This window comes from Accipiter gentilis, chromosome 22 (assembly GCF_929443795.1).
Source record: "Accipiter gentilis chromosome 22, bAccGen1.1, whole genome shotgun sequence".
NCBI lineage: Eukaryota > Metazoa > Chordata > Aves > Accipitriformes > Accipitridae > Astur > Astur gentilis.
This window is the reverse complement of record NC_064901.1, coordinates 21,238,425-21,255,494: the sequence shown is the minus strand read 5'-3', so window position 1 is coordinate 21,255,494 and position 17,070 is coordinate 21,238,425. Positions and strand designations below refer to the sequence as shown.

The following is a 17,070-nucleotide window of genomic DNA, read 5'->3' as shown; positions in this document are numbered from 1 at the left end:
AAGCAGAAGACTGGTTCCCATCCTTGTGCTGAACTCCATGATCCCAGGGCTATCCTGTGTGGTCAGAAAAGTAATTGTTTCTTGCAGGATGGGTGCATGGTGTTAATAACTTACTAAAAGCCCAGTTTTGATGACAAAAAGTTAGCGCACTCGTTTTCTATCTGACCTTAATTTCTGATGCAGTTCAAGGCACTCTGGGTTTGAATATCCTGACTATCTGGCGTAAAGAGGGAAAATAATATTGAAAAACATTTTGCAGAATTTACTAGAAAAACAAGGGGTTTGGTTTTGTTCTTCACTTACAAACAGTGCAGCAGTTTCATGGAGACTGTCCTTTATGCCCTATGCTCTTGTCTCTTCTGGGGGGACTGGGATCTTCCTGGAAGAGGCTGTCCATGGGGAAGGAGCAGGCATGTCATTGCTGTCCCGTGCGGTGGTGTGTCACAGGAAGATGGCAGCAAAAGGCATCCAGGTCACAGTTCTGAGGGAATACCATAGCATTGTTATGAATCAGAATATTTTAGTTTTGGGAAACCTTCTTTTGGTTCTGGATTCAGTGCTTTTCTGAAGGAAAGAGATGATACTCTGCCTGTCCTTTCAGACCTGCCTTAATGTACGTGGCTCTGGAGATGTCTCTGTGTGGTTGTGCTCTTCTTGACTCTTGAGTTCCTCTTTTTGTGAGCATTGTAGCAGAGAAATTCATCTTTGCACGTGGCTAGAATTTGGAGCAGAAGCGGCTTGATTTCACTGCACAAACCACTTCTGCAAAGTGTGGTTTTTTTACTTGCTCACATTACATAGCGTTCGGAGGAGATGCAGGCTTCTGGTTGAAGACTGTTGAGGAACTGTCCCAAATTTCTGTCATGTTTAAGAGTTTCTGTATCGTCCTGCTAATTCTTATATGGCAAAGGTGCTGCTTCCATCTCCTTTGGGGATGAGGCAGACTAGGGTGACATAATCTCAGCCTTGAATTTCAGCAGAGACTGAATTGCAAGAATATGGCAGGTAGTTAATAACAGTCTGAAGGAGGTCTCTGGAGATGGCGGTGCCTGCTGGAAACACAGGGCTGTGTGGGAAGAGCAGGGCTCTTGACAGCTCACTGGCAATGTGTTCCTTCCTCGTTCTGCCCAGTCCAAAATAACCGGTCTCACCTTTGTGGTTAATATGCAAACCTATAGCTATGAGGTGCATCAGCATTCCCATTTTACACAATAATTGGCTTTCTCCCTTTTGGAATAAGAAAACTGGGGCTTAACATAGGATTGGCATATGAATTTTCTGCTGCTGTGGAGGCTAGAAGTTGATGTAGCGCTTGTCGGGAGAGTGGCCATCACTATTTACTTCAGCTATGTAGTCCTTGCCTGATGATTTTAAAGCTTTGATGAAGCTCAGAGCATGTTTCTGCTAGTTTTTGTGGGAAATCTGCCTCACACCATTAATTGGCAGTCTGTAGGGCTGCCCTGGCAGAGGAGTCGTGATGCTAGTGTGTGTAAGACCTGCAACTGAAGTGGGAAAGCAAGGTGGAGAGCTGGGGGTGTACCTTCCTGAGTATTACTAGATTGAAACTGCAGTTTCAACAGTATCTTCTTTTCAGTGGTGAATCTGGTACCAAACCTACATGAAATGTAATGCAGCTGGCTGTTGGCTGCAGGTGCCAAAGTTGTAACTAGTGCTGATGATTTGCTGTTGCTGTCAGTGATTGACATGGGGAGGTTAAATCAATCTTTGAGCACCAGTAGCTGTTGTTTCACTAAGCAGGCAAAAGTAGAAGTTGCAGGCAAAACTTGTGTTGAAATTATGTTGCTGTGTGTCTTTGGTGGCTAATGGGGCTCAGCAAAGGCCTCTGGTAGCAAGGGTCCTTTTCCCTTCCAGTATGGTACATTATTATTGGCTCCATTAATACAGGGTGCCTGCATTTCTGCTGCTTTTGGGTGTAGTTTCTGGGTTTGACTTTTTTTTTTTTTTTTTTTGTAAAAGAGGATTTATATGTTTTGGAATGATGAGTTGCTTCTGTAGAATTGGCCCATCCAAAGCAAGACGAGCTTGTGCGCCATGTTTTGACATGCAAGATCAAGGGAGTGGAGAGTTTCTAAGGGATTCTAAGTTTCTAAGGGAGACCAAGGGAATGGAGAGTTTCTTTCTAGAGCCCTGCTATGCTCAGGCTCCTGTCTTGATAGGCCCATGTGCGTCTGTTGCATATATAGCTGTGGGAGTGGTGGAAGGGGGCTGGGCATAGCAATAAATGCCTTCATACCCCAACCCCTCCCTGCCCAGAGAAACCTTTTTTCTTTTTTCTAACTAGCAGTTTATTTTTTTTTATCAGAATCTACTATTTTTTTTTTTTAAAGCTATGGGTGTGTTGAAGATCTAAATTGTCCTTATCTTCAGTTTATTAGTGAAATTTAGCTTCTTGCAAAACAGTCTGTTGGATGTGTTATTCATATGGCATGATGCCATTCTCTATACACTTCTGAAGTTTTTCAAAGGATCCTGACATTCAGAATTAGTTGTGTTTAACCCTTTTAAAAGTGGCAGTATGGCAGTTGCTGTTTTGGTGGTAGGGGAAGTGTAACAGTAAGGGCCAGAAACTTGACTACGATTATACAGAATTAGTTGCAAATTCAAGAAAGACAATTCAGGAATCATGGGTTGCTATTACCCCCTCTAATTGTTAGCTAAGGTTGCTGTGGAGAGGAGATTGGGGGAAAGATGAAGTAGAAGGAGCCTGGCTGCTGCAAGACAGCAACAAAATGCATCCCAGCGGCAATCTGGCTAGACTCTGAGACTTTATACTCAAGATTACTTTCTGGGAAAGGGTGCGAAGCTTGGCTTGCCTTAACTTTGTTTCTGTTCCTCCAGACCAGGGTGCACTTGATGGGGCCCAACCAGGTAGGTAGATTTTTTGTGGCACTAACATTTGGTACTGTAGCTGTAGATCATGGTATTCCTTTAGCATGACCGTGGCCTGTAGCTGGACTGTCTCAGGGGAGCCCAAACTTTGCTCAGCCTTAGGCTGCACTGGCAACTTTTCAGGAGTCCAAAGGCTGCACAAAATTATATTCTGAGGGCTGGACCTCTGCCTCAGGCACAGCAGAATCATCTGAGCCAAATTTTGCGTGTGGGCTTTACTTTGGGGCTCTTGGGTCTCAGTATAAATCCTGTTCCTCTTCTGTCATGGTGGTGGCCTGCTTGGACCAGTTCAGTTGGAATTCAGATTTACATCCTTGTCACGTGTGCTTTGGAAGTTCATCCTGGGATTGCTTCTTGTTCCTTCATATGATCTGCTGCTGTGCTCACGTGCTAAGCAGCTGGCGCTTAAACTGGATTCTCCAGCTGAAAATAACTGTCACCTATTTCTGCTCCATTTGGCTGCAGAGATGTGTTTTGGTAATTTGTTCCTTATTCTAGCCTGAAGCTGTGCTAGACTGCTCAGTGCTTGCTGAGCATTTGTTAATACTCTCTAGACTTCAGTCCCAAGCCTTAGAAATTTGGCTGCTGATGCTTTCACACTTCTCAATGTAGATGAAAACTTCTTTTGGTGTGAAATTCTTTCTGCTGTTTCTGAGCAGCAGGCCAAGACCTTCCCATAGTCCATGGAAATGCTGATCCTCACTGCCTCATTAGGTGGGCACTTCTTCCCCCTTTCCCATATGCTCAGGCATCCTCCCATTTTGCATTCTTTATCTGACACTCTAGTATATTTTGTATCAGAGCTGTAGTCACTTGATAAGGGTTTACGATTCTGGCAGTGTTTGGATGTTGGGAATATCTAGGTGGAAGATGGCATGTATTAAAATACTTCTACTTTGAGCTCCTTACCTTCTTTTCCTGAGGGGCTAAATCCATTTTGGAATTCAGCAGGCAACTAAAATCTACTATGCTTGAACACTGCCCAGCTGTGCCATAAGCTTGGCAGGAACCTGAAATTACATTAGAGAAGTTTTTTAGTGACAGTGGCTCTGATAAACATCCTACGCTTTGTGAAACTTGTGTACTACTATTCCAGAATTCTGTAGTGGTGTCCTCTCCTTGACCCTGAACTCTGTTAACTTTGCTGTTTTACCGATAACACTAGCTTTTGGTGGCAAGTTTTAGCTGTCTGCATTCTCTCAGTATCAAAGTACCAGGATATTCCCATTTGAATCTTTCATTGAGGTGGGTCCTCAGCCAAGGGTACCTGATGAAGGTAGGAATGAATGAGCTGGGTGTCTGGACTGCAGTTACGCTGCCAGTGAGTAGTATGACAGCCTCCAATCATGGCATAAAGGTTAACAGATATATTTCTGGAGAAATACCTAGAAATACCTAGCAGGATTTGCAGGTCAAGTGTATATTTTCTGTGTTGGCTGTACAGATTCATTTAATAGTCTCCTGCCTCAGGATAGTGCTACCTTGATATGAATTTCTGCTCTGATATGTTTGTATTGCTGCAGGTTTCAATCTGAAACATTAGCCTCAGTATTTAAACTTCAGCCTTTTTAGAAGTATGGTCTCGCACTGATGGCTTGGAACCACAGCAATGATATTCCTGGCCCCTTGTCTCAAAAGTGCACTGGAAACGATGCTCTTCGGGTGAGAGATAAAACTGAGTTTGGGCCTTAAAAGCACCAGAACAATGTTCAGGAGAATTATCATGTCTATCAGTGCTACAAGTTAATATCTCTTTAGATGAGCAGCTGTCTTGACTGGAGAGGCTTTGCATATTGGCTACTGTCTTACTTTTCTTTTTTTTTTTTTTTTTTAAACAACAAAGAGCATCTGAATTACGTCCTATAGGGAAGTAGTTTAATTCCAGTGTAGATTGAAAATATTTTTGAAGTACGAACTTACAAAGGTATGCACGTTGTTGGGGTGTTCTGTGAGTACTGATGGTATATAATTGTTTCTTTTTTGGTTTGTTGTTAATTATTGAGTGTTCCTCATCTGGGAGAGGTAGGAGTCAACCTTAAAAGCTGAGTGATTACTTCATGGTCTATGGTTGTATTCAATGGAAACTTTAGCTTTTTGCAATTGCAAACAAAGGCTGAAAACCTACGTACATAAGATTAATATTGCAAACAGGAAAGCAAACAGTACAAGGGATGAAGCATCTGGGAAAGATCAAACACCATAAAAACTTGTTCAGTTGGAGGCAGAGAGGCCACCTGCAGGCAGTTTCCTCCAACAGCCAGGAATGCATGGAATGGACTTTAAGTTAGTTTATGACTTGGAACAACTGACTGTTCAGCTTCGATGCTGAATTTTGAATTTTGTCATGTCTGGAGGAACCAGACTGATCTGATATATGTCAGGTGGAAACAAGATTGGCAGTTGGTTGTTTTGAAAGTGTCTGTGTTAACAGGCTGAGCTCAGTGTAGTGAAACTGCAGTGAAACCCAGAACTCAGTAATGGGCGTGCTGGTTCCGGTGTAGGTCTCATGCATAAATTCATTCTGATTTGGAAGGCAAAATGGACCACTCTTTTTTCAGTCATCCAGGGGACTATAGCTTATCTTCTGGTGTACTTGGCCCTGGAAATTAACCGGGGGAAATATGGCTGGCATCTCCCCTTTGGCAGAATCATGGATTGTCTGTTTTTTCTTTACCAGCAATCCCAGACCTTTTCACCAAGGCTACCTAAGAAACGGGATTCTAGACTTTACATAGGCCCTGCTGTGGGCTTTCACGTCATTCCAGAGGAAGGTGTTTTAAGCTATGTGGTTCCTGACTTGTGACTTGTCAGGTCTGGAAATTAGTGCCCAGGAGCCTGAGCTGAGCGTGTGGCCACCCAGAACATCGCATGAACATGGTGCTATACTGCATTTCTTCACAACCAAGGCCTGCCTTGATCAAGTTTGCAATCTGCTTCTGGCCCTCAGACCATCCACTCTGGTATGAAATGCAGCCTCTCAGTTAACTGAAGATAGCACCCATTCTGACTTTAGTACAGAGCTATGATCTGCAAAGATCTGTAGTCCTTCTGACCATTCTCTTTCATCACTACAAAACTCAGCGGATTCTCAGGTGCTACCATCTTCTTGCTGCTCTGTGCAGGCAGGACCCTTTGTCTTCCACATAGAGACATATGAGTGGCTCAAGACCAGTGGGAAGAGTTACAATATGCCATATTCCCTGCTGAGGACTTTGTAGCCTGCACCTTTGTTTTATAGACAGCTTATGTGCATTAGACCCAGCCCTAAAGCTCACAGCAAGCTACCAAGAAACTCTGGGCTAGGCAGAGAGTGGGCTACCGTGGGATATGCAATGTGATGTTGGTCTTGTGGCCTGGCTGTGACTGTACCTGGTTGTTCCAGATGAGCCTTGCATCACTCTCTCCTAGTCCTGCATTCTGGGTCATGCGTCCTCCCTAATTGCCCCTTACCTCCGCATGTGTATGTCAATGTGATGGCCTATGCCACCCCTTTCCTGGTCTGTACCTAGTGCTGCCTCAGTGTCCCTAGCTTTTGTAGAGGTTCTGGCTTGTGTGCATCAGTAAATTCTGTCTCTTGTGTTGTCTGGTGAGTGACTTGAAAATGGGACTTGCGAGGGAAAAATATAAGTGAACAAGTAGCAAGAGAATCTATTCTGGCCAGGAAGGGGGTAAAAGAGTGTTAGTGGCATCTTAATGTCACGGCCGGCGTATGTGAGTTCTCTGGCTGCCATTTGCAGCACTAAGTGGTCATCTGTTACTAGCAGGTAGTGTTCCCAGAAACCTCAGGTTTGCTGTTCTGGGGTTCAGTTTGAGATCTCAGTTGCTGCACAGTGAGTGTAACCAAGCGGTAGCTGAGGGCCAGAGCCCATGCAAAGGTGAGAAAATGGCTGCATGCTCTGAATATTGTAAATCAGTGTGGGGAAAAGGATATATTTCAAGAGGAATGATGTATTGCAGGGCTGTCCCACATAAATAGTGACCGTTGCTGCTTTTCTGTGCTGTGGTCTGTATGAGATAGTTGTGCCGTGGGGGAGGAAGGAGGGTGGTGTTGAGTATAACCTCTGTAGCCCCTTCCACTGCTCCGTGCTCCTTCTGCTTGACAAGAAAACATAGCTCTTGGAGCAGGGTGAATAGCAAGAAAGATGGGAAGACTTTAACCCTTCACACTAAAGGAACCATTTCATCTCTGCTGGTGCTAAAAAAGCAAGTAATCCTTATGGAAATGGATTGGGTGTTGTGTCTGGGAGAGAACCAGACTTTCCCTCAAACTCTGTGTGTCCGAAAGATTTGTGACCTGGTTCTTACTTACCTAATCTCTCAATCCCCCTCGCATGTGTACTAAGCTTGTTCATGCCCATCTGCTCAGGTTTTGTTCACAGGGCTGAGATCTCTGCTGGCAGAAGTCCACTGACCTATGAAGACTTGCTTTGGAGAAAACTTGGCTGCTTGTCTCTGAAGCCTCAAGTGGTGGCTGGGAGTGCCCTCTCCGAGATGAGGGTGCTTTATGGGTTATTTGGCTCCAGTGTGATGGGGACTATTTTCTGCTGGTTTTTCACATAGAATGCTTTGTTGTGCTGCACTTTAAAGCTCCATCCAGTTCAGGCTGGAAAAATATCTCTGTGGATGGAAAATCTAGGAAGTGGTGAACAGCTTGTTCTGCAATCCCCCTGGAGAATCCAGCAGCCCTACTTGGTCCTTCTGTAGAAGAGGCTTATGATGATGCTTTTTTCTCATCTCTGGGATGTGTCTGGGACTGCCCTGTTTCTAGGAATATCTTGGTTTCCAGGGTATGAAATGGCTTTGTTCTGTGTGCAGGACTAAACTTCAGGTGAAGCACAAAACAAACGCACCAGACCACAAGCAGTTAGTCTGGGGACGGAAGGAGTGGTGGTTGTGCCTGTGAGGGGCAGTTTTTCCTGTGTCTCCCTGGGTACATGTGCATCAGGAGCTGTGCCCAGGGACAGCCGTTGCAGGATTAATGCTCTGAGTGCTCTGTTCTGTACTTGAGGCCTCCATTCCTATGTGTCCTGAGGCATCCTGGCTTCCAATCCTTCCTTTTCTTTCAGGGCTGCAGCATGGACTGTTTTCCACTTGCGTTGTTGACTTGCCTGGCCCTTGGTGTTCGGGTTTCTGCTTCCATACTAGGCCCATGGTAACTCTGCTGAAAATCAGGTTTAGCTTTCCTGGCAGTTGTGGCAATCCAGACTTCTGCCTTGTTATGGCAGTTTCCCATTCTCTGTTTACCCCTTGCTGCCAAAAGCACAATGTAGTCCTTAAACTCCCTGTAATCTCTGGCATTTCATCTGCAGGTGATGACAAATATGGAAGGAAAGTAATTTTGTTCAGTGCCTGCCGGATGCCCCCAAGTCATCAACTTGATCACGTGAAACTGCTGGGGTGAGTAGCGCCGTAGGAGGCTGCTGTTAACTTCTTAAGCCTGACATAATTCCCAGGTGCTGGATTCCTGGGGCCAGATCTATCTGCAGTAACTTCTTTAGCTGGACAGGTCCTCCCAGAGTGCTTACCTCCATTACTGGGGATGCAAATCCTCTGTTATGGTACACAAAATGAGTCCCAAAGGGAGGAAGAGCCTCTGTGGCAGAGCATGAAGTGAGTTCAGCAGTTGTCTCTTCTCAGGTACCTGAAATTCACACTGGACCAGTATGTGGAGAGTGATTACACACTGGTGTACCTGCACCATGGCCTGACCAGTGAGAACAAGCCATCCCTGAGCTGGCTGCGGGATGCCTACAGGGAATTCGATCGCAAGTGAGTAAGGCTGCAGCAAGCAAGGATATATCATGCTGTTCTGTAGCCTAATATAGAAGATCTTCCCCAGGCTCCCCATGTAGCTTGGTGATCATAATTTACTGTCACTTATTTCTGCTGCTTATTGAGGTGAGTTGTTGTTTAATGCAGGCTGAATCCATGGGATAAACAGCTCCTTCTGTAGTTAAATCCTTTAGGCCAACAGGCAAGCAGCAAAACCAAGACCAGAGCAAGTGTGTCAGCCGCGTGGTGTAATTGTTGCTTCTTGACGAGGCTGCTCACTGCTTCTTGGTGAATCTTGGAATACAATAGAGCGTGCCCTTAGGCTGCTGAGTAGCCTGACACAGCTAGGAAGCATGGGAGAGCAGAGGCCGTGGGTGCTGGCAAATGGTGAGGCTCGGTGCAAAAGGAATGGAGCACCCAGGGTGCCTTAATCTTGTGGAAAGGTTGGCTCCTCTGCTTAAAGTGCAGCTCATCCTTACTTAGCTTCTCTTGGCAGGTACAAGAAGAACATCAAAGCCTTGTATATTGTGCACCCAACCATGTTCATCAAGACCCTGCTGATTCTCTTCAAGCCTCTGATCAGGTAGGAAGCACTATAGGAGGCTCACCCACATCCTCAGACTGCAGGGGAATAATGGGGCATTCTCAGTGGGGTACAAGATGAGCGCAGGCTGCCAAGCCTACCCTGAAGTCTCTCACCCTATGCTATCTTCTCCTATTTCTGAGCTCAGAAATATTCAGACACAAGAAGTACTGCTTTGGGAACCTACAGAGTTTGCAGTTCTGTGCTGCTCCCTTTCTATCCAGCTAAGTAGAAGTAAAGTGTTGCAGGCTCTGCTAATAATGAAAAAGGAAGTGAGAGTATCAGTCCAAATGATACTTAATTCATTGTGTTCATGCTGAAATTCTAACTCTGTAAAATAACTGAAAACAAGACCTGCTGCTGAAATTAGGAAGGAGAAATCCAGCGTTTTAGGAAGCCTGCTGCTGCTAGGGCTTCTAACATGAGTTGGAAAGTCTTGGCATCTCCTGGAAAAAGATATGGAGTTGGAGAGCTATGTGGGTGACATCTCTGCTGCTCAGCCATACCTGCCGCTTTGCCCCGTTGATGTCTCTTGCAGACCCCTGCTCTCCTTGCCTGTGAAAAGTCCATTCTGATACTGAATTTCCTGATTCCTCACATACCTACTTTTCTCTTGTTTTTCAGCTTTAAGTTTGGACGAAAGATTTTTTATGTGAACTTCCTTAGTGAGCTGGAGGAGTATGTGAAGCTGGAACAGTTGGGGATCCCAAGCCAAGTGCTGAAGTGAGAATGCTGCCTCTCTCCCATTTGCTTAGGGCTCTGTGAGAGGAGACTTTTCTGGAGGAATGGCAAGGGGAAGAAGAGATTGTTCCACTCAGGCAGTGGTTTTGGAGGGAGTGGTGACAAATTGGCTGTTGTTTCTCTCCGTGCTCCTTCCTGTGTGTCCTTTGCCCCAGTGCCCAGTTCTGTCCTCGAGTTAAAAATCCTCCTCCAGTGGAGCACCAATCCTGCCTCTCCCACTCACCCCTCAGGGGCTTTCTGCGAGGTGCTGACCTTAACACTGACCTGGAGCTTGCGGTGTGCATCTGCTGTATCTGGGCACCCGCTTTGCTCACTCTGCACAGTTCCGCTTGTCTTTGGGGCTTCACAAAGTTGCCACAATCTCAGTCTTACCAGATAGGGACAGGGAATCAAACACATACATGCAACTGTCTCATCACAAGTAGTGCTGCCCTGGCCCCCTGCCCATGCTGTCTGTCATTCTCAGCTACTCCAGCTTCTGATTCCAGATAGATACTCCTTTCTCCCTGCTTTTTTCTGGCAACCAGATGTTTGTTCTTGTTGCCCCTATGCTCCAGAGTTGCCTGTCCCATTTTTGCATAGGTGGAATCAACCATGCTAGGCAGGAGCTGTTACCAGTGGGTGTGCAGTGGGTCAAATGTAGCGCTGGGTTCGTGCTCTTTCTGGGAGGTGGAGTGGCTTTTTACTAGTCTGTGTTTTGCTACAGGTATGATGAGTATCTGAGATCTCTGCAGAAACCTTCACAAGTGCCCCAGAAGCCAACACCCCCACGCCCACCGCTGCCAAACCAGCAGTTTGGAGTCTCGCTCCAGCAGTGAGTATCTCTGGATTGTGTTGCTTTTGCCCTGACTTGCTTGATATGAGGTCACTGTATTTACAACTGAACAGCAGCAAAAGTGGCTGTAAAATTTCTTGCAGTTCAGACTACCTAAAAAGCTTTAATCATTCTTCTGAGGAACTCTGCACTCATGTCCAGATCCTGACTGACTCAGTTCACTTCCACCCTCTTGATTCCCTGGCTAGGTTGTAACTAAATGAGGATAAGGTTTTTTTCTGCAACTAAGGGTCACTAAGGGAGGAGTAAAATAAGGGCCATGGGGATGGCTTTATGCCACTAGAAACTTCCTTTAAGCAAAGCAAATCTGTAGGAGGCTGATGGAGGTGTCTTTAGGGCTATGCTATTTTGATTGAGCAGTGCTGCAGATCTGTTACTTATTTTGTTCCATATCATAAATTCTATTTTTAAAGCACTTCTTCTCACCCTTGTACTGATTCCCATCCCCCCCATTCCTGCACGGTGACACAGGCAAACACAAACACGGGCAAGGGCTAGTGATATTGGCTAAGCGTTGCAGGTATTTTTTAACTTTGAGCATGATTTTTGCCTCCTCGGCGAATGAGGAGGAGCCAGTACTGTGTGGCCAGACAGATCCTCTGAGGCAATCTGGGAGCACATTCCCCAGCTTCAACACAACATTTCCAAATGTAACTCCCCTGATGCTGTGTGCCTGGGCTTGTTAGTAGCCTGCAAGGGGTGAACAGTTCCATGCTATCAAGTGGTATAGTCAATCCAATGTGAGGGTGGCAGCGAACACCTTGGCATCACTAGGTCTTCCCTGACAGCCATTGGGTTGATATATCTTCCGTTACAGAAGTGGGGAGGGTAAACTTACCCCATATATATTTCTCTCGTGTCAGCTTTCTGCCCTTGCTCCTATGGGGAAATAAAAAGGAAGCTTAACCCTTTTCACCTGATTCATAACTAGCAGCCTTGCCTTCTGGGAACCCCTTTGCCCTGGCATCTACAGGCTATGATTTTTACAGCAGAGAAATATTCCTGTGGTGTAGTAATGAGCTCATACTTGCTCCAGTGAATGATGTAGCATAATGGGTGAAGAGGAGAGAAGGCTGGAATAATGGATGAACCAGGGACTGGGATAGCAAGATCCTATGTGGTAGAGCTTGTGGGGGCAACTTCAAGATTCAGGGGCTGCATGCAGGGCAGGGAGGGCCAGTCATTTTTAACCTTTTGTCTCTTCCCACAGTCTCAGGGAGAAGAACCCTGATCAGTCTCCTGTTCCTCTGGTGGTCAGAGACACGATTGCTCATTTGCAGGAGCATGGTAAGTGTTCAGGGGAAGCTGCAGTGCCTCTTAATTCCATGTCAGTGGCCTCTCCTCCACCTAAGTTCCCATCCAGAGTGTGGTAAGATAAAGAAGAATAGCAGTCTAGAATTAGGTGTAAAGGCCTGAACTAGGTGAGTTAGCTTTCAAGAGAGATTGTGCAGGGCTTAGGAGACCTCTTTCTTCTAGTTGTCCATACTGCCCCTTGTATAAGAGCAGCAAACTGCTCGTCGTGTCCTTTGCCTGGTAGCAGAAGCAGAAAGAATTGCCATACTGTAAAAAAGGGACTTGCTGACATCTGTCTGAATGCCCCACAGCATGGATTTGTGATTAAGACCAGCGTTTTTAGAGACTCACATGGCTGATCTTTCTTCTCCATCTGCTCTCACTTCACAGCTCTTGCTACAGAGGGGATTTTCCGGAGATCAGCAAATACACAGGTTGTCAGGGAGGTGCAGCAAAAATACAACATGGGTAAGTACCCAAACTCAGCAGAGCCCCTCTCATTCCTGAACTACTACTGTCCAACTGGAATTGTGTTGGAACTAGTCTATTACGGCTCCTGTCCTTCTCTGATAGGCCTCTAGGTGAGGCCCCACCAGGGTATGGCCTAAGCTGCAAGGGAAAAGCATCTGACACTTCTGCTGCGTGGAAAGCGTATTGCTTCCCACTGATGTTCCTCTTGCTGCCCTTTTCCTTCCTGAAAATTTCCCTGTTTCTTGGGGTGGGATATACCATCTTGGTCTGGCTATTCTGGAGGGACTGGAGATGACCAGGAAGAAACTTGGTCATCTGTTGCATTTGATGACTTCTAAAGATGTAGTGCTGGATTCAGCAGTGCTTTGCATATGCTTTTGGGACACGTTTTTCCACTCTGCTAGAAGATGTTTTGCTTCAGTACCCTCTCTGTCTTCTTTAAAATGCTGCTTCCCTAGTTCTGGACTGTGACCACTATGTACCATTCTTTGGAGGAGGTCCTGCTTTGGTCAGTGAGCACTGAGTCTCTGCTCTACTTTCTCAGGTGTGCCTGTAGATTTCCAGCAGTATGAAGATGTCCACCTCCCTGCTGTGATTCTCAAGACCTTCTTGAGGGAGCTACCTGAGCCCCTCCTCACTTTTGGCCTCTACAGCCACGTTGTCAGCTTCCAGAGTGAGTTGTAACAAGAGTGTGCTACTCCTTGAATGTTGCACTGGCCAAGGGCAAAGAGATCTTTTGTAGGGGGGGCAGTTCTGCATGGGATACCCTGTGACTGCAAACAGGGCTTTCATCAAGGTGGGTGCTGAGGATTCCTCATGGACTTGCTTGTCCCGTCTCTCTTGATTTTTAGGTGTAGAAGAGGTGAATCGTGTGGATGTTGTTCGCAAAACACTCCAGACTCTGCCAGAAGAAAACTACCAAGTGCTCCGTTTACTGACAGCCTTTCTGGTGCAGGTGAGCTGCTCCACAGGTGGGCAGTCATATTCTAGTTCAGTTGCCAGTGCCTTGCATCAGCTTTTTGACTGCCTGCTCCCTCTTTGCCTTTGAGAGGCAGTAAGTCTAAAGCTAGGAAATTGCCTTTCTTTACATTATGTTCTTGTTATACAGAGATCAAGAATGATCATGATGAATTAGCCTAAGGAGTTGCTTCTCATAACTCTGAGAAGTGCAGGCAGGCAGTAAGCCCGTGTAGTCTGTACCACAGAGGCTGGAAGCTCCCCAGGGTGGAGGTACAACTGCAAAATATCTGAATAGAAGATTAGACTAGAAGAGGGGTCTCAGATCTGCCCTACAGAGCTTTCTGCTGCCAGGGCAGCCACTGCAAGGCTATTCTAGCAAGAGGGAAGATCATTTTGTTTTGAGTGGTGATCTGGACTGTAGAGATGCTGGCTGACAGTGCTGTTGGTCCTATTGTTATGGTATGGCGTGGTGGTTAATCTGTAGTGGCAAATGGCAAGATGCTGCTCCTCACCTCCTGAGTGCTGGATGTCATGTGTGTTCCCCCCAGCTGCCTTCTGGCACTGGGCCTTCAGCTTCTCTACTTCCATTTGCCCTTCGGAGTCTGTCAGCTCTGGCTTTGGGGAGGGTAGAGGGCAGCTGCTGTATTGTTCTGTAGGATTCACAATGGTCTCTTTCCTTCCCACGTAGGTCTCTGCTCACAGTGACAGAAACAAGATGACAAACACCAACCTGGCAGTTGTGTTTGGCCCAAATCTGCTGTGGGCCAAAGATGTAGCCATCACACTAAAAGCCATCAACCCCATCAATACCTTTACCAAGTTCCTGCTGGACCACCAGAAGGAGCTCTTTGAGGATGTGGAGGCCTGAATCCAGGCCAGCCCACACCAGCACACTGTGCCCACCTTCCACCTTCTTTCCCACCTTGTCTTGGAGCTGTGACCAAGCTGTCTCCAGCGCAAAGGGACCATTGATCCTCTGGGTGATGAGCAGAGTGAGGGCTGTGGAGATGGTGGAGAAAGTGTGTATGTAAGCGAGCAGGAGACCTGCTGCTCCGGATGGGGAGGGGAGCTGGTCTCCCAGCTGCTGAGAGTGGAGTCCTAACCCACCTGCCAGTCTGTGCAGCTCCTCCAGGGTTCATCACCAGTCTGCTGCCCTATCAGATGACCTGCCTTCCTTTCCTCCTTCCCTCACGTGCGGTTTTTCTGCCCTCCTGGTCCCTTCCTCAGCAAAGATCTTCTTTCTTTAAGCTCCCAATAGCCTCAGCTCACCCCCCTCGCCTCAGCTGGGCTGTCTGGGCTAGGGCAGGCTTGCTGGGTTTTGTGGCAGAGATGTTCTTGCTGCGAGTGCCATCTCTCAGCACTGGATGTGCATTCTGCCTTTCCCCAGAGGCACCTAAAGCAGGGAAGGGAGCCAGGCAGCCCATGCGCTTCAGGTAGCAGCATGTCCTGCACTTGCAAACACCCACTCCAGACCCCATGCTTTTGGCAGGCAAGTGAAGGACAGGCTCATGGCACATGGGCTGTATTACCTGTCAGACTCCAATACAAGGAGGCTGAATTTAGCCTAAACCCCTCTGGGATCACCAGCTCTAGTCCATGTTTGCTGGGGTGTAGTGGGTGAAGTGCCTCCTATAGTTACCCACCTCGGGCGTTTGTCTCTCCAGCAGCATTTCCAGCCTGGCTGGGAAGGTTCATGCCAGACCTGGCTGTGCGGGGAGGGGGAGGTTGGCTGGGGCTCTTTGACAGCTGGTGAGCCTGAGTGGCAGGGAGCCAGTGCCCTGGTGGCACTGAACCACTGAACACTAAGAGGATCACTGCCTTTCCCTGTGGCAGCAGCACAAGGCCTTTTACTCCTCTGTCAGGCATGTGTATCTGCGCTGACTGGCACAGACAGCCTTGGTTAGTTGTCTTTTTGAGTAGACCTTTCCCCAGCACAGTGTAACAGAGAGCATGGCCTTTAGGGAAGGTCTAGGGACTGGGGCTAACACTCACCCTGGAGTGCATCAGGCCTGGATTATGAATTTCTGTCCAGGTGCCGAGCGCTCATGTGCCAAAGCTGTGAGGGAACAGCTATTCCATGCCAAGGGCCTTTGCCCCATCTCCTCCCCGGTTTATTCCTTCCCTCCGTCCTACCTTGGAAGCCTGGTCAGATGCATCCTGTGTGCTCTGGGCATGGCCGGAGAGATCGAGTTGTCCGCAAAGCAGGCTCAGCGGGGTGAGCCTGGCCCAAAGCAGCTGCAATACTGTTAGGGCATCACTGTTGGTTTTGGGTTGCAGCTTTCCTGTTAACTGAGCTAAAAGAGATCCCTCTCCTTAGCCTGGGCCTGGCAGGGTGTTAGCAGGGAGCTTCTAGCCCTAGTTCAATGGTGTGTTTTTATCTTTTTAACTTGTGCCCTGCATGCCTGGGCCAGCTCTCCCTGCTGCATCTGGCCACAGGGACAAATCTTTTGGACCAAGCAGGACTAATTTTTAAAAAGCTACTGGATGCTAAATAGAATTTGCTTTTTCATAATATTTTAGTCTGCCTTTAACACCGACCAAAGGTCGGTGCCCCAGTTGTAATCAAAATAAGTGACATCTGCTGCAGGAATTATGGAAATTGCTCTTTCTGCTAAGCTCTGGAATGGGGATGGGTGCGAACATAGGCAGCTCTGCAGGGCAGCACAGGTCCAGCCAGCTGGCTCAGAGGAGGCACACCAACACATGGGTGGGAACAGTGAGCATTACTAAGGCTGGAGCAAGAGATATTGTCGGAGAGGGCTGGCTCTGATCCCTTCTAGATACTGGGGGACTTTGCCCTGTGGAGGTACAAGGCTGCTTAGTCTCCCACTGCCAAGAGTAGGACTCTTCCCTGTTTGGCCAGGATATGAATTGTTTCAGCCTGAACAATTCACAGCAGTAACCAAATAAATGTTTTGGAGGTAGGGATACTCAGTTCCTAATTCACCTGTGATCTCTGCTACCGTAAGTTAGCAGGGCTGATGTGCTGTGGAGGAGTAATCTCCTGGGATGGACAGTGTGGAGAGAGGTGTACTTGTCCCAGTGTTTGTTTTAAGAGGGAAGGCTTTCCTGACAGCCTGGGAGGAGCGTGGAGGCTGAGGGAGCCCATTGTAGCCCCTTTTATCCTGCAGGCACCCCGCTCTGTGTAGGCTTTGGTATGGGGGGAAGACTTGGTGCTCTGACTCTATCTGCAGCTGACACTGGCCTTGCTTATATCCCCCTAGAGAAAAGGCAAACCCAGCTAACTTCTCCTGGGACAAACAAACCCAAGGTTGGCAACTTGGAACTGGAAGTGCCTGTGTGTCAGGGCACGAGGCCTTGGCTCCCTGGGGAGGGTGGCACGTTCCAGCCCTGCAGAGCAGCAAGGACCGTTCCCTGTGCTGTAGCGAGAGGAGCAGTGCCGGGGGCGAGCAGGGATTGCTGCAAGTGTCCGTGTTCTGGCTGGAGTTTGTTTGGTGGGTGCTTTATTTTTTTTTGGCCTTTTTTTTTTTTTTTTTTTTTTTTT

General features: G+C 47.3%; 1 protein-coding gene across 4 annotated transcripts in view; it reads left to right on the top strand.

The window, feature by feature from the left end:
• ARHGAP1 (Rho GTPase activating protein 1) overlaps positions 1-17,070 on the top strand; it is a 25,912-nt gene extending 8,842 nt beyond the window's left edge. For 3 of the 4 annotated variants that reach the window (XM_049825711.1, XM_049825710.1, XM_049825712.1), the window contains 11 exons: positions 2,860-2,889; positions 8,220-8,307; positions 8,548-8,679; positions 9,179-9,265; positions 9,890-9,988; positions 10,713-10,820; positions 12,052-12,128; positions 12,525-12,602; positions 13,150-13,278; positions 13,457-13,560; positions 14,254-17,070. In XM_049825711.1, coding sequence (XP_049681668.1) covers positions 2,860-2,889; positions 8,220-8,307; positions 8,548-8,679; positions 9,179-9,265; positions 9,890-9,988; positions 10,713-10,820; positions 12,052-12,128; positions 12,525-12,602; positions 13,150-13,278; positions 13,457-13,560; positions 14,254-14,433 — 1,112 coding nt within the window. In that variant the 3' untranslated portion in view covers positions 14,434-17,070. The remainder of the gene's footprint in view (positions 1-2,859; positions 2,890-8,219; positions 8,308-8,547; positions 8,680-9,178; positions 9,266-9,889; positions 9,989-10,712; positions 10,821-12,051; positions 12,129-12,524; positions 12,603-13,149; positions 13,279-13,456; positions 13,561-14,253) is intronic. The other variant, XM_049825713.1, reaches the window with a different exon arrangement.